This window comes from Antechinus flavipes, chromosome 2 (assembly GCF_016432865.1).
Source record: "Antechinus flavipes isolate AdamAnt ecotype Samford, QLD, Australia chromosome 2, AdamAnt_v2, whole genome shotgun sequence".
Lineage (NCBI taxonomy): Eukaryota > Metazoa > Chordata > Mammalia > Dasyuromorphia > Dasyuridae > Antechinus > Antechinus flavipes.
This window is the reverse complement of record NC_067399.1, coordinates 133,100,439-133,126,879: the sequence shown is the minus strand read 5'-3', so window position 1 is coordinate 133,126,879 and position 26,441 is coordinate 133,100,439. Positions and strand designations below refer to the sequence as shown.

Below are 26,441 nucleotides of genomic sequence, written 5' to 3'. Positions count from 1 at the left end.
GAGAATGGTTGAGTAAATTGTGGTATATGGAAGTTATGGAATATTATTGTTCTGTAAAAAATGACCAGTAGGATGAATACAGAGAGGACTGGCGAGACTTACATGAACTGATGCTAAGTGAAACGAGCAGAATCAGGAGATCATTATATACCTCAACAACGATACTGTTTGAGGATGTATTCTGATGGAAGTGAATCTCTTTGATAAAGAGAGCTTTAATTGATCAAAGATGGACAGAATCAGCTACACCCAAAGAAAGAACACTGGGAAATGAATATAAACTGCTTGCATTTTTGTTTTTCTTCCCGGATTATTTATACCTTCTGAATTCAATTCTCCCTGTGCAACAAGAAAACTGTTCGATTCTGCACACATATATTGTATCTAGGATATACTGTAACCTATTCAACATGTATAGGACTGCTTGCTATCTGGGGGAGGGGGAGGAGGGAGGGAGGGGAAAAATCAGAAGTGAATGCAAAGGATAATGCTGTAAAAAATTACCCTGTAACTGTTGATACCATAAAATATTTGGGAATCTATCTACCAAAGGAAAGTCAGGAATTATATGAGCAAAATTATAAAAAAGTCTCCACACAAATAAAGTCAGACTTAAATAATTGGAAAAATATTAAGTGCTCTTGGATCGGCCGAGCGAACATAATAAAGATGACAATACTCCCTAAACTAATCTATTTATTTAGTGCTATACCAATCAGACTTCCAAGAAAATATTTTATTGATCTAGAAAAAATAACAACAAAATTCATATGGAACAATAAAAAGTCGAGAATCTCAAGGGAATTAATGAAAAAAAAATCAAATGAAGGTGGCCTAGCTGTACCTGATCTAAAATTATATTATAAAGCAGCAGTCACCAAAACCATTTGGTATTGGCTAAGAAATAGATTAGTGGATCAGTGGAAAAGGCTAGGCTCACAAGACAGAATAGTCAATTATAGCAATCTAGTGTTTGACAAACCCAAAGCCCCTAACTTCTGGGAAAAGAATTCATTATTTGATAAAAACTGCTGGGATAATTGGAAATTAGTATGGCAGAAATTAGGCATGGACCCACACTTAACACCATATACCAAGATAAGATCAAAATGGGTCTATGACCTAGGCATAAAGAACGAGACTATAAATAAATTAGAGGAACATAGAATAGTTTATCTCTCAGACTTGTGGAGGAGAAAGAAATTTGTGACCAAAGATGAACTAGAGACCATTACCAATCACAAAATAGAAAATTTTGATTATATCAAATTAAAAAGCCTTTGTACAAACAGAACGAATGCAAACAAGATTAGTAGGGAAGTAACTAACTGGGAAAACATCTTTACAATTAAAGGTTCTGATAAAGGCCTCATTTCCAAAATATATAGAGAACTGACTCAAATTTATAAAAAATCAAGCCATTCTCCAATTGATAAATGGTCAAAGGATATGAACAGACAATTTTCAGATGAAGAAATTGAAACTATTACCACTCACATGAAAGAGTGTTCCAAATCACTATTGATCAGAGAAATGCAAATTAAGACAACTCTGAGATATCACTACACTCCTGTCAGATTGGCTAAGATGACAGGAAAAAACAATGATGAATGTTGGAGGGGATGCGGGAAAACGGGGACATTGATGCATTGTTGGTGGAGTTGTGAACGAATCCAGCCATTCTGGAGAGCGATCTGGAATTATGCCCAAAAAGTTATCAAACTGTGCATACCCTTTGATCCAACAGTGTTTCTATTGGGCTTATACCCCAAAGAGATACTAAAAAAGGGAAGGGGACCTGTATGTGCCAAAATGTTTGTAGCAGCCCTGTTTGTAGTGGCTAGAAACTGGAAAATGAATGGATGCCCATCAATTGGAGAATGGCTGGGTAAATTGTGGTATATGAATGTTATGGAATATTATTGCTCTGTAAGGAATGACCAGCAGGATGAATACAGAGAGGCTTGGAGAGACCTACATGGACTGATGCTAAGTGAGATGAGCAGAACCAGGAGATCATTATACACTTCGACAACGATATTGTATGAGGATGTATTCTGATGGAAGTGGATTTCTCTGACAAAGAGACTTAACTGAGTTTTATTGGAGAAATGATGGACAGAAACAGCTACACCCAAAGAAGGAATACTGGGAAATGAATGTGAACTATTTGCATTTTTGATTTTCTTCCCGAGTTATTTTACCTTCTGAATCCAATTCTCCCTGTGCAACAAGAGAACTGTTTGGTTCTGCAAATATGTATTGTATCTAGGATATACTGCAACATGTTTAACATATATAGGACTGCTTGCCATCCTGGGGGGGGGGGAGGAGGGAGGGAGGGGGAAAAAATGAAACATAAGTGATTGCAAGGGATAATGTCGTGTAGAAATTATCCTGGCATGGATTCTGTCAATGCGAAGTTATTATTAAATAAAATAAAATTTATTATTAAAAAAAAAAAAAAAAAAAGAACGAGACTATAAATAAATTAGAGGAACATAGAATAGTTTATCTCTCAGACTTGTGGAGGAGAAAGAAATTTGTGACCAAAGATGAACTAGAGACCATTACTGATCACAGAATAGAAAATTTCGATTACATCAAATTAAAAAGCTTTTGTACAAATAAAACTAATGCAAACAAGATTAGAAGGGAAGCAACAAACTGGGAAAACATTTTCACAGTTAAAGGTTCTGATAAAGGCCTCATTTCCAAAATATATAGAGAACTGACTCAAATTTATAAGAAATCAAGCCATTCTCCAATTGATAAATGGTCAAAGGATACGAACAGACAATTTTCAGAGGATGAGATTGAAACTATTACCACTCATATGAAAGAGTGTTCCAAATCATTATTGATCAGAGAAATGCAAATTAAGACAACTCTGAGATACCACTACACACCTGTCAGATTGGCTAAGATGACAGGAAAAAATAATGATGAATGTTGGAGGGGATGCGGGAAAACTGGGACACTAATGCATTGTTGGTGGAGTTGTGAACGAATCCAACCATTCTGGAGAGCAATCTGGAATTATGCCCAAAAAGTTATCAAACTGTGCATACCCTTTGATCCAGCAGTGTTTCTATTGGGCTTATATCCCAAAGAAATACTAAAGAAGGGAAAGGGACCTGTGTGCCAAAATGTTTGTAGCAGCCCTATTTGTAGTGGCTAGAAAATGGATGCCCATCAATTGGAGAATGGCTGGGTAAATTGTGGTATATGAATGTTATGGAATATTATTGTTCTGTAAGGAATGACCAGCAGGATGAATACAGAGAGGACTGGCGAGACTTACATGAACTGATGCTAAGTGAAACGAGCAGAATCAGGAGATCATTATATACCTCAACAACGATACTGTTTGAGGATGTATTCTGATGGAAGTGGATCTCTTTGATAAAGAGAGCTTTAATTGATCAAAGATGGACAGAAGCAGCTACACCCAAAGAAAGAACACTGGGAAATGAATATAAACTGCTTGCATTTTTGTTTTTCTTCCCGGGTTATTTATACCTTCTGAATTCAATTCTCCCTGTGCAACAAGAAAACTGTTCGATTCTGCACACATATATTGTATCTAGGATATACTGTAACCTATTCAACATGTATAGGACTGCTTACTATCTGAGGGAGGGGGTGGAGGGAGGGAGGGGAAAAATCAGAACAGAAGTGAATGCAAGGGATAATGCTGTAAAAAATTACCCTGGCATGGGTTCTATCAATAAAAAGTTATAAAAAATAAAATAAAAATAAAAATAAAAAATTCAGCTTTTCTTGCTGAAGGAATTTAACTGGAAAAAATAAATAAATAAATAAAGTGATCTATCTCTTCTACTATGCTCTCTGCAATGACAAACTTGCTTTCACCTTAAATCTTTCCCTTTCCTCCAGAAAATACAACTTCCCTACTGTTCTTTCCAGCACTGGTGGCATTTTGGCTCTTTCCCTGGGATTCAGAGGTCAAGGTGAGAGAGCTGCCACTTTCCTCCTTTCTGCCTTAGAGGTTTAATCAATCTATATTTACCACCCCATCTAGATTATATAGTTGTTACCCTCCCCTTATTTCCTGAAGGAGTTCAGGGCCTGCCTCCCAATCTTTCTCTTGATTTCTCACTTTGAGACTTCTCTACCACACCCCAAGAAGCTCATCACTGGGAAAACCTCATCATCCCAAAGACAATCCTGGGATACATACACCATTATTATTCTCTCCCCTTCCTTTGGAAGACAGAACTTTGAACTCCAAAACTTCCATTTAAGGAAGAGACTCAGCAAAAAAATTTTTTTTCACTTAGCTGTACTCCTTTGTACTTCTGTGATTTCTCTACCATACATTCATGTTGGGTATCTTAATCTCTAAACAACCACCATCTTTCAGCTTCCTTTTATGTTTTGTTTTTGTTTTGTTGTTGTTGTTGTTTTTTAATCCGTCATTATATTGTAAACTCTTTGGAAGCCAGACTTTCTTTTTTCACTTGATTATTTACTAACTTTTCCATTTTTGCTTTCTTCCTAAGGGATTTTAACATATATAGTGATATTCCTTCAAATGCCCTATCTCACAGATCCTCAACTTACTTATTTCCTATGACCTCTTCCTCTGTCCCACCGCAAACATACACAAAGATGGACATGGCCTTGATTTTGTCATCATTCACCTATGCTCCACTTCTATGCTCCTCATCTTTAAGATTTCTTTACCTGATTATAAACTATTAGCATTTCATCTCTTTCTGCTTTGCAGCCACAAATAATGTTATTTATTTTCTTTGTGACCTCCAATCTCATGTTATTTCATTTTTCTTCCAGAAAAATCATCTTTGCCCTAGAGCTAGATTTTCCTTTATTCCCCAATTTGATGAACCAATTCTTGGTTATCACAAAAAGAGCTGTGATAAATATTTTTGAATAAGTAAGTCTTTTCCCCTTGTAAAAAATTTCTTTGAGATACATAGGTAGAAATGATATTTCTGGGCCAAAAAAAGTATGTACACTGTTATAACACTTTGGCTATAGTTTCAAATTGCTCTCCAGAATTGTTAGATCAGTGCACCAATAGTGCATTAGTTTGTCAGTTTTCCCACATCCCCTCCAACAATTTTCATTTTCCTTTTTTGGTGTGTTTGCCAATCTGATAAGTGTAACATAGTATTTCAAAGTTATGTTAATTTGAATTTCAATTAATTTGAATGTTAATTTGTACATGTTTCCCTGGCTCTGCTTGTTTCACTCAGCATCAGTTCATGTAAATTTTTTTCCGGAAAGATTTCTAAATCTAAATTTCTAAAATCAGCCTATTCATCATTTTTAGAACAATAACATCCCATTACATTCACTACAATAACTTATTCAGCTAGTTTTCAATTGATGGGCATCTATTCATTTTCCAATTCTTTACCATCTCAAAAAGAGCTACAACAAATATTGTTACATATATGGGTCTTTTCCTCTTTTTTATGAATTCTTTGGAATACAGACTCCAGTAGTGGCAATACTGGATCAAAGGATATGCACAATTTTATAGCCCTTTGAGCATAGTCCAAAATATTTTTTAAATGACTATAGATAACTTTGATTTCTTCATCTGAAAACTGCCTGTTCATATCCTTTGACCATTTATTATTAATAATATATTTGGAATATATTAATAAAATATTTGGAAAATGACTTGTATTCTTATAAATTCTCTACATATTTGAAAAATGTGGCCTTTATCAAGAGATATTTCATATCAACCCTACTTATATTTATCTTAAACTTCTTTCTGTCTACTAGCTTTTTTCATGTCTTTCCCACCCTTCAAAAAATGTCATTCAATTTTCCCTTAGCCATTATCTTATCTTTCTCAGGAATTATGATTAAGAGGGTTGTTTATAGTAAATGCTTTCACTTCCTTTACTCTCACTCTTTTTGTTTGACTCTCTGCAGTCTGGATTCCAAGTCTCATCATTCTACCAAAATTATTCTCTCTAAAGTTATTAATGACCTCTTAATTTCCAGATCTAATGACCTTTTCTTCATCCTCATTTTTCTCAATGTCTCTGGATTTTTTGACATGCAATCACTGTCTTCTTGACACTTTCTTCTATTTGCAGGATAGTACTCTCTCCTGGTTCTCCTTCTGTTTATATGATCACTCCTTTTCAGTCTCTTATGTTGGATCTTCCTCCATGTCACATTGCCAACTATGGATGCCCTAGCAGGGGTCTTCAAACTTTTTAAATAGGGGGCCAGTTGGAGACTGTTGGAGGGCCGGACTATAGTACAAACAAAAACTTTGTTTTGTGGGCCTTTAAATAAAAAAACTTCATAGCCTTGGGTGAAGGGGATAATTGTCCTCAGCTGCCGCATCTGGCCCACAGGCCATTGTTTGAGGACCCCTGCGGGTCTAAGGAATTCTTTTCTGAGTCCTCTTTTTTTTCCCTTCTAAGCTTTTTCTCCTTGATAATCATATCAGCTTCTATTAATTCAATTATCATCTCTATGTTAATGTAGATTCTTAAATCTACTTATCTAGTCTTAACTTCTCTATGAACCTCACATCTTCAATTGCCTATTAGGTATTTTGGATTATATGTCTTAAACTTATTACATCCAAAACTGAATTTATCTTTCCCTCCAAATCCTCTTTTTTCCAGACACCACTAATACTATTGAAGGTACTATCATTATCCCAGTAACTCAGGCGTGGTACCTGGGTGTCATTCCTGATTCTTCACTCTCTCTCACCTCCAGATCCAATCTGTTGCTAAGATCTATCAGTTTTATCTTTCTAACATCTCTTGCATATGCCCCCTTCTCTTTTCCGACATTGTGATAGCCCTGGTACGGTGCATCGGGCTACTTCAATAGACTACTGGGTGTTTTGTCATCACAAATTTCTCTAGTCCATTCTACTCTCACCTATCATTGATCTTTCTATAGCATAGGTGTGACTATATCAACACCTCCCCTTGCCACACTCAATGAATTCTGATAGTCCTGTCATCTCCAAAATCAAATATAAAACCCTGTCTTTGGAGTTGAAAGATTTTTAAAACCTAATCTTTTCAGTCCTCTTATATTTAACATCCCCTCACATATTCTATAATCCAGTGGCACTGGCTTCTTTAATGTTCCTTGAACAAAACATTCCATATCTCCTAAAATTTCCTAGCATTTTCATTGACTATCCCCCATGTCTAGAATGTTTTCCCATTTCATCTTTGTCTTATAGCTTCCTTGTTTCATTCAACTTCCAGCTTAAAATTTACCTTCTATATGTAGCCTTTCTAGATCTTCCTTAATTCTAGTGCCTTTTCATTACTGATTATTTATAACTTTTTTTGACAGATAGCTTAGTTGTCTTTTTTAATAGACTTTGAAATCTTTGAGAGCAGGGTCTCTTTCATACTTTTCTTTTACACTTAGCACAGCTACTTCCTCATACACTTAATCCTTATTGACTGACTTTCAGAAGTTGCCTATATCCTTTCCTCATCACCCCTCTCCTATCATCTGAGAATTTTGACCCTCTCTTTGCTTTAAAAAAAAAAAGTAAAGCAATTTATCATGAGTTCCTTCTTCTCTCATATTCTTCATCTCAAAACCCTTTCACGTTATCTCTTCTCTATTCCTTTTCCCAAACTTTTGACAAAAAGTTTGCCCCTTTCTTTAACAAAGCTAATCCTTCTACATATGTGTTTTATTCCACACCTTTTAGTATTCTTGAGTAGATTGTACCATCTAGCACCATCCCCTCACCCATTCCACCCCCAGACAAATCTTCAGCCCTTTACTATAAACTGATTCCTTTCCTACTTCCTTCAAGTTTCTCTCACCAAAAACAAATAAAACAAAAACACAAAATAAACTTTCCTGAACCCTACTTATCCTCTTAAGTTAACTGCCTCTACTTCCAGTCCTGCCACTAATCAACCATTTGCAATCTGAAATTCCTTTCTTCAAAGTTGTTAACGATTTCTTCAATTGTTAAATCAGAGGGTCGTTTCTCAATCCTTTTTTAAAAAGTATAATCCCAGGAAGAAAAACTGAGAATAATGAATATAGCAAGATCAATAGTTTTCTTGTCAATAAAATTATCAATATGCATTTTGTGAAATGTATTTTGTAATTTATATTGAGTGGAAAACGAACACAAGAAGCAGTATCAAAGGGGCATTGCTTAAGAATATTCTTAAATCTTTTCTATTTCAGTGGCATTAAGACCCTCTCTGAAATTTCCTTTTCCAAACTCCAAAACCCTTTACTTTTAAACCCTGAATTTACATTGCAAGTACAAATACACTCCAATCTTCTTTACCCATCCATATTCTTAACTTTTCTTATTCCCTTATGATATGTTATTCCTTTCTTCTACTTAATCTCTCTAGTGAATCCCTTTTTGATTCTTTAATAGTCACAAATACACAATTTGTACAAATATCTTTAAAGGCTTTTAGATGATTTTAGTTATGATCACATAATTTTGTTAATTTTTTATAAGTGACAGGCAAATAGAGTCAAAAACAACTCCCTCAACAAACAAGTTCCTCATTGTAGGGCATCACAAATTTTAACTAGTAGAATGATAGTAAGAGGAAAAAAATCATCTATTTCCTCAAAATTAACTATTTTTACACAGAAAAGATATTCATCCAGCTATTTTGGCATTGTCCAAGGGAATCAGCCAAAGCCCAACTATGGTAGAAGAATGAAATAGGAATTGTACTACTGGAAAACTATATGTGATAGAGAATACACTTTTTTGAAGGGCTCAGGATATAAATTTTTATTTTTTTCTTTTCAGATTATTCAAAATTAAGTCCATTAATTTTGTTCTTTAAGTAATTTGAAAGTTCTGCTTTTCTATCTCAAAATTTCAGTATTTTATATCTTTATAATAAGCCACATCCTCAATTTAATTTTTTTCTAATCTAAGCACTTTCTATTATGTTTGTGAATTTAATTTATTTCTATATCTATTTTTTATTCATATTCCTGTTCAAATCACAAGAAACAAACTTGTATCACTAATCAATTGATTTCAACAGAAGTTTTACTGTGTATCTATTTACCTAAACAATTGATTTAAATTGCAATAGTATTATTGAGTTTCATCTGCCTTCAGCTTCTTTCTGATTTCAAAACAAGCTTTCTTTTTCTGGGAGCACTTTGGTATTCACCTTCAATTAGAGTCCCAAACAAGGGTGACTTGGAGCCCTCAAATTGGTTATTTAAAAGTTGCAAGCAAGTTTAAGTACAGTTTTTTAAGCATACCTTTATTCTATACTAAAATTAAAACCAATTTCACAAATACAAAAACTTCAGACTTAGAAATTAGCTTAAAACTTCTCTACATTTAGCAAATTTGTTTTCTTTTTAAATTCTGAGTTGGGTTATTTAAGCTTATGAGACTTTTAACCTTATTTCTCCTTTAATATTTCCTAAGGTCTTCCTATTTTAACTTCACAGAATTCCTATTTCACTGAATCTCTCCAAAATATTTCTCATGACTAAAAAGAGAGTTCTTAAAATGCAAACTTCAATTTTAAATCAATCCCTAGTTATTTTAAAAGATCTCATCAAGGAATAACTGATTTGTAAATTTTTTATGATTGTTTTCTACCAGAAGTTTAGTAGTATCCCATTAGCTCATCAAACTATTCTATAAAGCCATAATTTAGAAATAAAAGAAATTTGATTTTTCTTTTTTTTCACAAATTTGTTTTCCTTTTTTAAATTTTAATTTTCAATTAATTTTCAATGTGGCCAGTGTTAAAAACAAAGTTTAAAAAGAGTTATTTGTCCTCTTTAAGCCTTATTTGAAATTTTGTTATTTTTTAATAGCCTATTTCTTTTGGTTGATCATGGCAAAAGAACAAGTTTATGTAAAACATCTATTAACTATGGTCTAGCACAAACCACTAGTAGTACAGACAAAACAGACACATTTCCCTTTCCCAGTTGTATAAGGTCTTTTTCTATCTGAAGAAAAAACTCACTATTCTAAACTTGATCTCATCATTTACAAAACAGACACACACACTATATATATATATATATATATATATATATATATATATATATATATATATATATATATATACATATATATATATATATAAAACAAGATATAAAATTAAATCAGATCTAAACTTCTCCTAAGATTTTTTCTACATTTTTTATCAAGATCTTATCAGTCTCTTCAATTAAGTAATAGAATTTATAATCTATCAAATTAAGTTAAATTCTTCTGTTTCCTAATTATGTTAGTATTTTTAGAATCTTACAAAAATATAATTTAGTAACAATACAGAATTGCTTTAGTCTAATTTGACAGTTGGATTCACCCTTTTTAAGTGTACTTTGTATTTAGTCCCTGGTTAAAATTTCATTTCCATGGACTTTTTTTTTTTAAATATAATCCCAGGCAGAAAAATTGAGAATGATGAATAAGATAGAAATCAGTATCAGTAATTCATTTGTTCTAAATTGATTTTGGCAAAGTATTCAATAAAATTCCATAATTTTCTAAGTAATTAAAAGTTCCATGATTTGGCCAATCCAATCCTCTAAACCTTTTGTGTTCACAAACTAAACTTTATATGGCTTAATAGCTCTTTCTTTAATCATCCCCCAACAAGGAGTCCCTCCTGTCCTATTTGAGATCCTGTAGAATACATCCATCCCCTTATTCCTGAACTTATGTCTCCTGTGGGAGTCCCCAGTCAGGAGCAGCACTACTTCAGAAAAACTTTCGAACTGGATAATTCCCAAGAACCTTTCCTCTGAGGAGTTCTCAACCGAAGGCATTGGAGAGACTTAAGTGAGCAGAACCAGGAGATCATTATACATGGCAACAACAAGATTGTACAATGATGTATTCTGACAGACATAGTTCTTTTCAACAGTGAGGTGATTCAGGCCAATTCTAATGGTCTTATGATGGAGAGAGCCATCTGCACATACAGAATGTGTGCAGAGGGTAGAGACTGAGTGTGAATCACAGCACAGTATTTTCACTTTTTTGTTGTTATTCATTTTCTTTTTCTTTTCTTTCTTTTTTTCCTTTTTATCTGATTTTTTTCTTTTGCAACATGATAATACGTATAGAAAAATTGCATACTTAACATAGAGTGGATTATTTGCCATCTAGGGGAAGGAGTGGGAGGAAAAGAGGAAGAAAAAAAATTGAAACACAAGGTTTTGCAAAAATTAATGTTGAAAACTATTTAATGTTTTGAAAATAAAAAAGTTTTTAAAAAGAATTTAAAGGCAAAAAAAACTATTTTAAACAGCAGGAAGTTTTTGTGGCTAGTTGACTGAAAATGAGGAATCAGCAATTCCACTGTTGAATCTCCCTGGTCTTAATAAAGTGAAAATAAGAAGAAAAAAAAAAAAGGGAAAAAGGAAATAGTAATCTTTGTTAAAAAATTAAAATTATAGCCATATAATTTTTACCAAAATATAATTTGAGTGCTCTTGAGCTTATAAATTTAGATAAATTAATCAAAGCTTGGGTGAAGCAAAGAATATCCCCACATAAGATGAACAGCTTCTCCTTAATTTGGGCAGAAGGAAATGATACAAGCTGTCATGGTCATAAGATGGTCATAAGATGGTCATTTGCTCCTATTAGACAAGTGATTGGTCTGGAGATACAAAAATATTTTGGGAGACTTTCCATGTAATTGTGATTTCTGCCATGCTGGGTTTTGTCACCATCACAAGATAAAACAAGGATGGAGGGGTTTCAGTTAACTTCCTATAGTTAAATAAGTGAATTTAGAATCTGCAGCTCACAGCTCTGGTGCCCTATATACTTTGATATGATTGATTAATACTGATTGAAACAGAGTAGGGATCCAAATGAATTATTTCTCTCATTCTTAATTGTTCTGCTATATTGACATTGTTGATTATCATCTATTATATAATAGTCTCTTCTATCTGGGTTTTCCTGATTGTATTTTCTCTTGGATTTCTTGCTGCCTCTCTGATTCTTCTCATTGTGCTTTACTGACACCTTTCATATTATGCCTAGGTTTTTCCCCCCCTGGCTTTTCTCTTCTCCCTCTGTACTTTCTCTCTTACTAATATCATTAGTTCCAATAGGCTTAACTACCATTTCTATATAAATAACTATAAAATCTATACATCTAACTCCAACACTATAAATTACACTTTATTAATCTCTCACCTAAGTGACCTCTCTGACTCAAGTTTATCAATCCATCAGGCCATCTTATACACTGTTGTTGAAGTAATTTTCTTTAAGTGAGTCCCCTGATCAATAAACTCTGTTCATGTCCCATTATCTCAGATAAACAAAACAAAACAAAACAAACTTTCTTCTATTTAGCTTTTAAAGCTCTTCACAATCTGACTTCAATCTATCTTTCCAGTATCATTACATGTTACTCTCCCTCCTACACTCTGTGATCCATCCAAACTAGTCTTTCCTCTGTTCATTATTAATAATGCTCCATTTTCAATCTCTGTGCCTTTTCCCTAACACACAATCGCTCCACATCTCTGCTTTATAGATTCTTTCTCTTTTTTTCATATTCAGCTCTTCTAATCTACATGAGCCTTTCTTGATTCCCCCAACTGATAGTGGCCTCCCTCCTCAAACTCTCTTGTATTTAACTTCTTTGCATATATTTGTATTTATTAACTTTGTATTTATAAAGCATATGTTAGTATAGGTTCTTGATTTTACTATATGTTCCCAGCTTTTATTCTTTGCACTTGTATCTTAGCACCTGACACACTTAATAATTTAATAGACACTTAATGACTACTTATTCATTGATTGATTCTATAAAGTGCTACTTTTTACTATTTTCTGAGCTCAGCTGTAGCTGAGGAATTATAGCTGGAAATATTATGAGGCATCCATAATTATATGAGACATAATTATGAGGCACCCCATATTTTTTGATAGATGGAACTGATAAAATTATTTCCCTATGTTCTTTTACACCTAGATGGTTATCAAGATAAGTTAACAGGCAAGGAGGAAAAGTAATGCAGACAATTTCACACAAGACAAGCTAAAAGGCAGTATAGCACAGTGAAAAGGGCTGGATTAGAAACAAAAGACTTGATTTCAAGTTTGGATTCACCTCTACAAACCACATAACAGTATGGAAGCCACTAAGCCTTATTAAGCTTCTTCATCTGTTATATAAGATTAACGATTCTTTTACTAGGGCAGGAAAAAAATGTTTTATATATCAAATAATGATAAATATGAACTATTCATACTTTTTCATATAGTTTCTAAAAACCATTTTAATTTTGAAATGTAAGATCCCATCAGCCTTGGGATTCCATCTCATCTTTATACTCTGTCTCTCCAATTGGAACTCCAACCTCCACTGTAGGAGAGCTCTGAGTTCAGACATCCTCTCACTGGTGACCATCTAACCTGGTCTACTTTGGGACTTTTCTGACTGATTCCTACATTATACCTCCACATGAATTACCTCTGCACCCCACTTCGTTCCCTCTTTTCAACTTCCTTTTGTAATTTGTCTTCCCTCATATTGTTAGCTCCTTGAGGGAAAGGCCTTTCTTTTTTTATACATGTATCCCCAGCACAGGGCCTGGCAAATAGTCACTTCATAAATGTTTATTGAGTAACTCACTAAGGGCACTATAGAAAGAACAGAGAAAAGCAGGATGAAAATTTTTTTTAAGTTCTTAATATCCATCACTCACTTGATCTAAGCCACAGTCACATTCTTCACCAGTTTCCAGGATGCCATTACCACAAGTGGAAGTTCTGTAAGATGGATCTAAATGTGGTCGATTCTGAAGACATTCAGCCTTTTTTGTTGACACAAAATTCTTAAAATCTTCCATACTACAGGTGCTAAATACTTTCACACCATTGGACTTCCTAAAAATAAATTGGGTCATCAGGTTTTTTTTTCTTTAAATCCAGTCCAAGCATTTTCACTAAAATGTAATATTGACGAATCAACAATATGTAGTTCATGCTCAATTTTGCTGTTAAATTTGCCAAGAAGAATGGAAGAGGGAAACTTAAAACTGTACAATGTTTTGAAGTTATATTATCAGAATATCCTTAAATTGTTTATGTTCATTTTTATTTCTTATTTGCAAATTGAGGTGATGAACTAGATAACCTCTATAACCTTCCTATAAATTCTAATATCTAGTTATTTATAAAAATAATTAATTAAAATAAATTATCATAAAACAAGAAATACTGGTTCATAATTCTAAAGGGATTTTCTAAAAGAATTATTTAGGCTAAAATCATTAATATCAAAATTCGCTGCAATTATAGAACAAAGGAATACTACTTTTTTTCCATAACAGAAATTTTTTTTTAGATCTGACTTTATTTGTACTGGGGAGAAAGGGGAAGGCAGAAGTGAAATAGTGTAAATTATCTGCTATAAAAAAGAGAAAAAGCTTTTACGGTAGATGGGAAATGGGAGAGGAGAGGAAGAGAGTGAATCTTACTCTCATCAGAATTGGCTCAATGAGTAGCATACATACTCATACTCAACATGAGTAGAGAAATTTATTTTACCCTGCAGGAATATAGGAGAGGAATGGGACTTGGAAAGAGAGGGAAGGTGATAAAAGAGAGGATATATTAGGGAAAGGAGTGGGCAGTACCAAAACATTTTTAAGGAGAGACATGGTAAAAGTAAAGAAAAAATAATGGAGGGAAATACAAATAGCAATACTAATCGTAAAAACAATTTTGAAGCAAGTTTCCCTGATAAGATCACATTTCTCAAACACAGAGGGAACTGAGTCAAAATTATAAAAAGTAAGAGCCATGGCCCAATTGATATCAAAAGAGATTTAATAAAAATTGGAAATTGAAGGGATGCCTATCAATAGGGAAATGGCTCAATAAACTGTGTATGTGTTTGTGATGGAAATATGGGAAAATGTGATGGGATATGGGTTCTTTGGGAAATGATAAGCAGAATGCTCTCAGAAGAAAAAAAAAATGGAAAGTCCTCCATGAACCCAAGCAAAGGGAAATGTACTATAAAAAAACTAATAGCAATGTTCTAGGATGACTTTTGCTATTCTTTGTACAATCATCCATGACTACTCTGAAGGATTTATGGTGAAAAATCCTATCCAGAGAAGGAACTGATTGTGTCTGAATACATACTAAAGCTTTCTCTTGTTCTCTCTTTTTTTTAAACTTATTTTTTCTTGAAGGTTTTTCTTTTCCTTTGGGTGGGAGATCTATATTTTCTGTCACAGCTTGACTTTTATGGAAATGTTTTGCATAATTTCACATGTAGTTTCTTAATTGTGGGTGGAAATAAGGAGAGAATCTGGAACTCCAAAATTTTTACAAACAAACATAAAATTTTGTTTTGTTTTGAATGTAACTGGGGAAAATATTAAATAAATAAATCAAATACAAAATAAAATAAATTTGACTCAATTTTCTAAGTATTTGAGAAATAAGGTCTTTATCATAGAAATTATCTATAAAATTCCTTCCCAGTTTTCTGCTTTCCTTCTAATCTTCATTGTATTGGTTTTGTTTGTGCAAAAACTTTCTAATTTAATGTATCAAAATTATCCTTGGGCCTTTGCTTGGGAACACCTGAGAGACATATCCCATGAAATATAGCTTTTTTGCCCTCAATAATAATTCACAGGAAATCAAAGATGATTCATGACCAGGGCTCAAAGAAATGGACTCTTTTCATTATGATTTATAAAAGCAATCTTACATACCATTTCTTAATTTCTATTTCTCATTTTATTTTTTAAATTAAGTTTTATTTCCTTTTCAGATCCACATTCTCTCCCCTCATCTTACTTCTATAATGACCACAGAAAATGTACTATTAATCATGAGGATATAACAACTGCAGCTGCTACTGATTATATAAACAAATATCAAACTGTTGCTAAATTCCATATCACTCATAAAGAGATTTAATATTTTCATCAGCATAATAAAAATTTTGATGTATATTGCTTAATAAACCTAAATAGGAAATTTTTTAAAAATCCCTCTCCCCCCAAAATAGTACGTAGTAAATGTGAAGAAACATAGACAAATTAATGTCTATTATGCCTGAATAGAGAAGGAAAGTTGTGAATATGACTAAATATTTTAAAGAATAAGTAATTCATTGCAATCTGTCATCAGTTTAGAAAATGGTATTGCTAGATATTTATATCATACCAAAATACTTCTATTTCAATAATAATTTCAACTTTACAAATATGCATTATAATTAAAGATGTATATAGAATTCTGTTTTGGAGAAATTTTAAGAGATCATCTAGTCCTAATCTTTCATTTAATATTTTTCTCAATTTGTATCCTGCTTCCTTACTCAGAGAGATCAGTTGTTTTTTCCCTTCCACTAAAGACAGAGTATAAAGAATTGGGCTTACCATAACAGAGAAACAATAAAACACTGAAATAGATTATTAGAGAATGTTCTTACATTGTTGGAGACACTGAGAAATAATAGATCAAAAACAAAACTTCACAACATAAAAACAGATAAACAAGAAAACTACATTAAGCTGAAAGTAACCAAAGATAGCAAACTTAATATCTAAATAAAAATTAATGAAATTATAAGATATAGACAGTAATTATAAGATATAGACAGTAAAAATAGAAATTATAAGATATAGAAAGTAATATAAGCAGAAATTTCATCATTCCTTTCTCCCTTTTGGACAAATCTAAGAAAAATGTGAACAAAAGTAAAACACAGAATTAAGCAAAAGCTAAAAAATATTGTTCGTTATAGCAAAAAAAAATTTACAAATTCAGAGATTTTCCCTAGAAAAGGAGATGGTAACTTCTTAACAACTGCAAGGAAAAATTTAAAGATATGACTATATTAAATGTATTTTCAAAAGGGACTCCATAAGTACCTATTAGACATAAATCAAGAAATAAGAAATGAAATAAAAACAATGGAGTAAAGAATTTGAAGGAAAATGGGTAGCTTAGAAGAGGAAATGGTTAACATTATATAAGACAGTTTAACTATATATTTCAAGACTATCTCTCTCTCTCTCTCTCTCTCTCTCTCTCTCTCTCTCTTTATATATATATATACACACATACATATATATGTATGTATATATGTATTTCAAAAAATGGACAAAGAAAATAAAAAATATATGCTAATTAAAAAAACAAAAGTACAGTTCACTCTAAAGGTGGTCTTATTCTTTTCTGAGGATTTGAAGAGACAAAAGAGTAAAAGGAGGAATATGATGTTGTTTATAAGGGAAGAATGAAGTAGAATTTACTATGTAAGACAGTATATACAAACATGATGGAAGATATGATCATTATCTGAACTTCAGTTTTCTCTGAAACAGAAAAACTGGAGTTTAAAACAAACACAATTTGGTATAGAAATAAATTGAACTCAACAGAGAAACAAGTAAAGATAAAGAGGGAAGGTTAAGAACAAGGCTAATACCAAGGACAGAATAGTCACAAGCAGAACAAACTCCTCTTCTCTGAAGGAATATTAAGAGAGGAAAAAGAAAAGAAAGATCTAGAATCTAAAATAAGATCTGAAATTGCCCCTTAGGCAATGAGGAATGACTGAATAATTGTGATTTATAAAGGTGATGGAGTAATATCATGCCTTAAGATATGATGAAAATAATTTCAGAGATTCCTAGGTAGTATAAATTAATTCAGAATAAAAAGAATCAAAAGAATAATTCATACAATAACAAAAACATTGTACAGAAAAATAACTTTGAAAGGCTCTAGGACTTTGATTAATACAATGACCAATCGTGTTTTTAGAGAAGCTATGCTAAACTACATTATCCATCTCTTGAAAGAGAAGTAATTTGACTTATTTGTTACATGAGATTTTTCTCTTCTTTTTTTCTTCTCAGTTTTTAATTGAGGAAAAACTATAGGAAAGCTATCACTGTAGCAATAGTGATAGGAAGGGGAAAAAGAGAACTATAGTTTCTTTTTTAATGGACATAAGTGCAAAAGGAAACAATCAGGAAATTTTTGAAAGTAACATACAAAATTTATTATGTACTTTAAAAAAAAGTGGTATAAAATGAAATTCATAATTTAAGAAAGGATGCTATTTTTATCCTTTTAGAAATATGGAAATGTTCCTTTTTAGTTTAAGTTCTACATAAAGGTAAATTTCAAAGAAATTGTAGTACATAGTGACTGTGTAAACAAAACTTCTGTAAACAGAAAATAAATGAGAAAGCATTAGAATTAAGAATAGTTGGGAGAGGCTTCTTTAGAATATAGGATTTTAGTAAGGGCTTAAAGAAAGTCAGTAGGAGAATATGAGCTTCCAGGTAGGAAGGACAGCCAAAGAAAATGCCCAGAATGAGAGATGGAATGTCTTGTTTGTGGAACACCCAGGAGGCCAGTGTCACTTGAATGAAAAGCATGTTTCTTGGAATAAGGTGTAAGAAGACTGGAAAGATTGGAGGGGAGTTATGAAGGGCTTTGAATGCCAGACACAGCATATTGTACTTGATACTTCAGACAGTAGGGAGTCATCTGAGTTTATGGAGTGGGGGAGGAGGGTGTGACCTGAGTTTTAGGAAAAATTACTTTGATGATTGAATGGAGGATGGGCTAAAGCGGGAAGAGACCTGAGGCAGCCAGACCTGCCTGCAGGATACTGCAATAGTTCAGGTGTGAGGTGGACACCACAGGCTACTGCCACGGTTGTGGCAGAAAAAAGTATAAAACAGCTATGCAAGATTAAAAGATGTTTTGTTTTGTTTTGTTTTCTCCCATTGGCCACATGGCATAGTGGATACAGTTCTGAATGTGGAGTCAGGAAGAACTGAGTTTCACTCTCACTACTGTCATTTCTTTGCTAGGTGCTTCTGGGCAAGACCCTTTCTTCCACTGATTTTTCACTCCCAGATTCTGTAAAATGGGGCACTTGGACTAGATGACCAGTTCTAAATCTGTGATCCTTTGATTAGAGACTATTGTGGCCATGTGATCAATCTTCTACTGATAGTAAATTAACAAACATTGATAAAGTGCTTGCTGTGTTAGAAGTCCAACACTGAGTGAAGTTTGCTGCTGCCCAGCAGATAGCCCTTCAGAAGCCTATTTTTAAAAGGGAATGGTTCACTGAATATGGAAGAGATAAAGGGACATATCCCAGAAACAAATACGATATTAAAACAAAAGGCATTAACACAAATGAGATGGTGTTTAAAAAAAGAAAAACAGAAAAAGTGAAACCAAATCAATAGCCAAGAAAACATATAACTGGTATAGTTACAGTCCTCTTTGCAATCCATCTTCTTTCCATGCAGTATTACCACATCTGTGAATTGGATCCCTCCTTAAATCCTCAAGATGTCCAATACCCATACTCTTACTGTAATGATTCATAAGCCTCATCTTAAGATGCTTTTCATTTTAGTCAAGGATCATAATCACAATTGGCTTACCTATATCTATTTATTCTTAGTTCAATGTTCACTTCCTTCATTCCTCAGATATGCAGTCCATTGCGGTAATCACATCTATTATTATTACATGAAAGCTTATTGTTTGTGTTTGTCGTAAGTTGATTCATAATAATTATTTTATATAAGAATTAAATACCTATATTTTATATTTATATATATATAATATTTTTTATATAGTCCAAGGAACATAAAACATGCATTCATCCACTATTCATGTCAACACAGTAGTAAAAGAATGCTAGTTCTTTTTAATTCAGTATGTATTAGTGACTAAAACAAAAGTTCATCCCTAAGTATAAGGCTCTGCCAAAAGGTACACAATGAAGTTAAATAGATTATCTACAAAATCTGTTTCCACAATATATAATTTGATTGAGAATGAGGGTATTGGTCAATACTGTTAATGAATAGTAGAAGTTCTACTTCTATTTAGAATATTAGCTGATAAAAACACACATATATTTAGATATATGTATATATACATATATACATACCTATATTAAAACAAAGATTTAATTTTACTGTGATAGAATTTTAGAATATTAGCTGATAAAAACACACATATATTTAGATATATGTATATATACATATATACATACCTATATTAAAACAAAGATTTAATTTTACTGTGATAGATATTTGCTAAAGAAAACATCTTACACTGCTTCCGGGTTCATTATGCAGACAGGTCTTGTACAGTGACAGCTTTCAACATCATCATAAGCTAATCCCATGCTATAACCCAGTAACTGAGCGATAATAACTGAAAATGCTTCCAGATTTAATGTTCGTGAATACTAAAAATTAAAAAAAACAGAAAAATTACCACTACTGAAGATCTAATAATTCATTTGACTAGGGAAAATGAAAGAATTAAAATAAAATGAACAATAAACTTGCAAACTCTAAATGGAACACAATATTTAATTCAATTCAGCAAACATTAACTAAGCATTTACTATGTCAAGGACCTGCATCCGTGCTTTGGACATACTTCCAAGAATGATAGAATCCCTCAAGGAACTTGAAATCTCTTAAAGAGGATAGATGTACATAAATAAGTCTAACAAAATTTAGAATATGAATACATCAATAACCAATGTAAAAATAGAGTGGCATGAAATATGTGAGTAGGTAATGATCAAATCTAGTTGTAGGTATCAACAGAAAGCTTATTTAAGAGTTATTGAGCCAGACCTTGAAAGAAAAGAATTCAAGAAGTTGGGGTATGAGGAGGAGGGAAGCTATGTATGTAGCACAGTAGACAGAGCTGATTTTGGAGTTGGGAGAACCTGAATTCAAAGCCTATCTCAGATACTCACTAGCTACATGATCCTGAAGAAGTCATTTAACCTTGCTTGCTTTGGAAAAAGGAAAGGAAGGGGAAAAGGAGGAGAAAAAGGAGGAAGAAAAGAAAAAAGAGGACCATAGTTTTACCAATAAATAAAGAGCAGAGAAAAAGTTTCCCCAAGACATCCATTGCATATTTTATTTAAATATAATGATAAATAATGAGGAACACAATTAATACAATAAGGAAGAATTTCAACAGTCTATATAAATAATAGTAATATTAATTAAATAATTCCATACCATAGCAACAACACCAGCATAGCTTCTTTCACACACCTTTCCTTGAAATGTTGCTCCCACATATTTAAATCTATTTCTATAACTTAAGCACAAAAATAAAGCTGTATTTAAAAGACAAATCTTTGGGGAAGAGACAAAAAATCTGTTTTTAACTATTTTCTATAACTATTTGATTTAATTATCCTTTTATATTTTTAAAGTACCTCTCAGCAAACATCTCACACAGTATAGTTCTAATGTTTCTGCTTCTTTTAAAATATACAACAAAAGGCAAATTTACATAAAAGGGGAAGAAATATAGGAAGAAGGGACAATAACTTACAAGAGAGTAAAAAATAAAGAGCAATTTAAAAGTAACTAAAGATTTATTATTTCATGAATGAGCATGGCCCAAAAATTCATCACCAAGTGTCTAGACTACTAGTGTGATAAGCTTTCTCATGCTTGAGCTGATCCTTGGAAAGTAGTCTCATTCTCTTGCCAGAAGGATCGCCGAAGCCTTTTTTAGTATGGGTAGAGTCTTCTACAGCTTCTGCCTTATTGGCAGAGCTTTGCAAGAGGCAAGGTCACCTCCACAATATAGTAAGGAAGTGAAATAGAATTTTATGGGTGTCAGACTAAGGGAACATCATAGTTTCCTAAGAATGAAAAATAAATATTATTTAAATGATAATGAAAAGACAGGTACATGGTAAGTGTGAGCAAGAGGCAACATCTAACAAATACAGAACTAAGATCCCAAGTAAAGGATGTTAGCAATGAAATTTATGATTATAAAAGAAGTTGGGATACATTAGCATCCTCATGAAGTTGGAAGAAATTGTGAAATCCCCTTAGTATATTATGTGGACACTCTGTGGTGAAACTGGGAATGGACAAGAGTTGCATAGGATAGTGAGGAATGGATAAGTTATTATCTGGACAGTTGAAGGGAAAACATCAATGAGATTTCTTTTCTGAGAAAATTTATTACCTGAAAACAACAAAACTCAAAATAGAAATTTCTTGCTGGCAATTGGTTACTAGACAGAGACAGACATAAATAATACAGCCTATCCCATTCAGTGAAATTGGCCTAATAAATCCAATATTCCAGCACAGGAAATTAGGAAGCAAGATTACCAGTAATCTGTAACTGTTAATCCAATAGTCCTTCATCAGTTCTCAGTCCTTAATCTTATAATGTTTTACACTGTTAATCATTCACTCTTCTTTTTTGGTGGGTTTTTGTAACACTGTTCTCTCTTCATTCTTCTTCTATCTATATGATATAGCACCTTCTCAATTCCCCTAAGTATAATTACTGCTATGAATGGATATATCTCAGGACTCTCTTCTCTCTTTCTTGGTGCTTGAATTAGTTCCCATGGATTCATTATCATTTCAATACAGAAAACTCCATACTCCACATACCTAGCCCTCATCTCACTACTGAGTTCCATACCCACAGCACCAGCACTTACTTGATATCTCTACCTGAATGTCTCATTTAGGACCTCAAACTCTCTATGTCCTAAACAGATTTCATTATTTTTCCTCTAACCTCAACTTTCTTTCTAATTTGACTTTTTTTTCTGTGAAGAGCACCACAGTCCTTCTAGTCATCCCCAAAAGTCACTTTTTAACAATTTTCTCTTTGAACTCTACCACATCCGATCAATTGACAAGTCTTAACAATTCAATTTTTTCATGTCTTCATTTTCCTTCTTGTCACTCATACTCTACACTGCCATTCCCTCATAGAGGAACCTTTCTTAGACTACTGGAATAGACTTCTAATTGGCCTCCCTATTTTTAATCTCTTCATCTCCCCAATTCATCCTCCACTGAACTGCCAAACTGATATTACTAAACATAGGTCTGACTATGTGACTTCTCTTATTCTGGAATTTACAGATCTACTGCCAATATTACATTAACAATCTATATTTGCTATCCAATCTCGTACCACTTCCTGTATTCTATTCTTCAGCTAAACTAGCCTAATTGCTGTTTCCTATATGTTACACTTTACCTCACATCTCTGTGTTTTTATATACTGCCTTCCTGGCCTAGAAATATTCTTCCTCTTTACCTCTGCCTCTTGAAATCCACAACTACCTTCAAAGTTCAAGTGCAAACTCCTGTGGGAAGTGTTTCCTGACCATCCCCTCCAAATTGTTAGTGTTCTTCCTCTCTATAATTACTTTGTATTTAATTTGTATATATTTTGCATTTACTTGTCTTTGGAAAATGGGTTTTATGCAATAGAATGTAACTTTCTTGAAGCTCTCAGAGCTTCAAGCTATTTTTAATAGAGCTATTTAGAGCTATTTTTAACTTTTGCCTTTTTGTCTTCAGTGTCTATCATATCAGCAGACATTTAATAAATGCTTGTTTAATTGAATTGCCTATTCTGGAGTCATAGGAACAAGCAGATAAATTCTAGTTTTCCTGCAAGTGGGCATGACATTCAGCAGGTGATTGAAGCAGGATTCAGAACTAGGACATTCTGAAACTGAGTAGATTGGAAAATTGAACTGACAAGGAATTGCAATAATGAGTAACTATTTGCCCCCCCCCCCGCCGCCCCCGCACTGTTTTCCTCATTGCCTTTTTTCTGCTTACATTCCAACCTCTTCCCATGAAAATACGTTCTATATTCTTTTCTTGCTTATGTCTTCTCAGGACATAAAAATTCTTAGTCCCAATAATTATTAAAGCAGCTCAGTAGTTCAACAGAGAGAACCTGGAGTCAAGAAGATCCAAATTTGAACACTGCCTCAGTGGTTTTCTAGTTATGTGCCCTCAAGCACGCCATTGTTTACCTCAGTTTCTTCATCTACAAAATAGAAATAATAATGGTGCCTATCTCCCTAAGTTGTGGGATCAAATAAGACAATATATGTAAAGTCTTTTTGCAAACCTTAAAGCATTGTATAAATGGATTGAAGCCCAGTCATTTGTTAAAACTCTTTCCTGACTTATAAATTAGAATTATGAAATGCTGTAGCCTACATAATTAGGAATCTCAAGAGAAAATGGACACAGCAGATATTTATTAGGTATCTCATCAACACTAAAATCTGTGAATGTTTAAGATTTTAATGTATTAACTTGTCTTACATAGTTATAAAATCAACTATTTATGAAAGAAGTTTAAATAAATTATTTTGAATCAACTTTATAAATTAAATGTAATAATTAAATTTATTTGAAAAAATTAAAAAATCACCTTTATTTTTATTATATTATGCTATTATTAAGGCAATTATTAATACATGAGATAAGGAGCTCTATCTAAAGAATGGCTATATCTCTGAAAAGAATATATTAATTAGTACTTCACAGAGCTATTCTAATAGCAAATAAATAATATAGCCAGGCATTTCAAAAGATATATTACAAACTGTAGTAACTAACATTGCCAATAATAGAATTGAAAAAATTATAAAAATGTAAAAAAAATGAAGCAAGAATTTTCAAATAAGTAGCTTCCCTATAGTCTACAATTTTACCTCTTTTTCTTTTGATTTATTCATATTTTTAGAAATTCCAATTGTACTTGAAATCATTTGTATCCTGACTCTCTTATCTCTAGCCTGCTTTGTTCTGCTCTGCTCTGATCATCTCCAGGTTAGACATGGAATAACGTCTAGTTAATGTCTAGTTAATTTCTAGTTGACATTGGTCAAAAAGACAGGACTCAACAACAACAAAATTAATTGAGTTGGGGGAGCACACCAGTTGGGAATTCATGGATCATAATACTGAGAAGGTATTACCTTTCGAACCTGCAGGGATAAAGTAGTCAGAAAATTTCTGGGAGCAAGTGAGAGCTGGAGAAAGTTGACCTCAGGGTATGCTACACTTACATAAGTAAAACTGCCACATCATGCCTCCTTAGAACCAGATAAGATTCTTTCCATTTTAAAAATTTCTTCAATAATTCATCAGATTCTCCAGCTGTATTGATTTTATTTTTGTCTATCCAGAACTCCAAGGAAGACAGTACAATAGTCAAGTTAAGTGAGTTATATATCTAAAAATGGAACAGATATGAAATACATATTCAAATACCACTTATCTAAAAATTAACATTTGAAATAAGCCTGACTCCAATTAGTTGATTATATCCCTTAGTGAAATAAACTATTTATGCAGTAAATAGATGAATAATAAATCGGGGATTTTATAAAGTACCATGGCAGCTATTAAAAAAAGTATCTAAAATAGTGGTTCTCAAATTTTTGATCTCATACTTTGGGTTTAATACTCTTACAAATTGTTGAGAATTCCAAAGAGGTTTTGTTTGTGAGGTATGTATATGTGTGTATATGTTTACCATATTAGGAATCAGAACTAATATATTTTTAAATATTAATTCATTTGAAAATATCAACAAACAAAATATTAACAAATATGTTAAAATACTATATATATATATATATATATATATATATATATATATATATATATATATAGCCTACTGTGTGTCAGGCACTGTGCTAAATTCTGGGGATACAAAAAGAGGCAAAAGACAGTTCTTCCTCTCCAGGAACTTACTATTTAAAGGGGAAAAACAACATGCAAATAAATATAAACAAAGCAAGTTACATTGTATATAGGAAATATAAGATATTAACAGGGGAAAGGCACTGGAATTGAGAGGAAATGGGGAAGGCTCTCTGTGGAAGACAGGATTTTCGTTGGGACTTAAAGGAATCAAGGGAAGTCAGTAGTCAGGGAAGAGGAGAGGGAATACTCCAGGCAGAGGAAAAAGTCAGAGACAATGCTGAACTCTGGGAGACAGAGTGTCTTGTTTGTGGACTAAACAGGAGGTAGTATCACTAGCGTGAAACATATTTGTTGAGGAATAAGATGTAAGAAGACTGAAAGGTTAGGGGAGGGACAGGTTATGAAAGGCTTTGACTGTCCAACAAAGCATTTTATATTTGATCCTGGAAACAATAGAAAGCTACTAAAGTTTGAGTATGGAGGGGTGACATGATTGGACCTGAGCTTTTGGAAAATCACTTTGGTGGCTGAATGAAGAATTGATGTAATGGGGAGAGCCCCAAAGCAGGCAGATCCACCAAAAGTCTATTGCAATAGTCCAAAAATGAGATAATGAGGAGCTGCAAGAGGGTGATGCAGTGTCAGGGAAGAAAAGGAAGTATACTGAAGAGAATTGCAGAGTTGAAATCAATACTTCTTGAAAACAGCTTGGAAATCAGGGGCTGAGAGTGAAAAATCCAAGATGACTCCAAGTTTGCCATCCTGAGGGACTAGAAGGACTAGAAGGATGGGGTAACACTCTACAGTAACAAGGAAAAGTAGATTTGTATAAATATCTCTTTAATGTCTTTCTTAAAAGAAGATAGATA

General features: G+C 32.9%; 1 protein-coding gene across 1 annotated transcript in view; it reads right to left on the bottom strand.

Moving 5' to 3' along the window:
- The window catches only part of ADAM2 (ADAM metallopeptidase domain 2), a 118,467-nt gene that overhangs the window by 38,678 nt on the left and 53,348 nt on the right, over nt 1-26,441 (bottom strand). Inside the window, exons 9-12 of the mRNA XM_051975561.1 lie at nt 24,930-25,096; nt 21,076-21,157; nt 20,143-20,279; nt 13,717-13,897 (exon numbers count right to left, since the gene is read on the bottom strand). Coding sequence (XP_051831521.1) covers nt 13,717-13,897; nt 20,143-20,279; nt 21,076-21,157; nt 24,930-25,096 — 567 coding nt within the window. The remainder of the gene's footprint in view (nt 1-13,716; nt 13,898-20,142; nt 20,280-21,075; nt 21,158-24,929; nt 25,097-26,441) is intronic.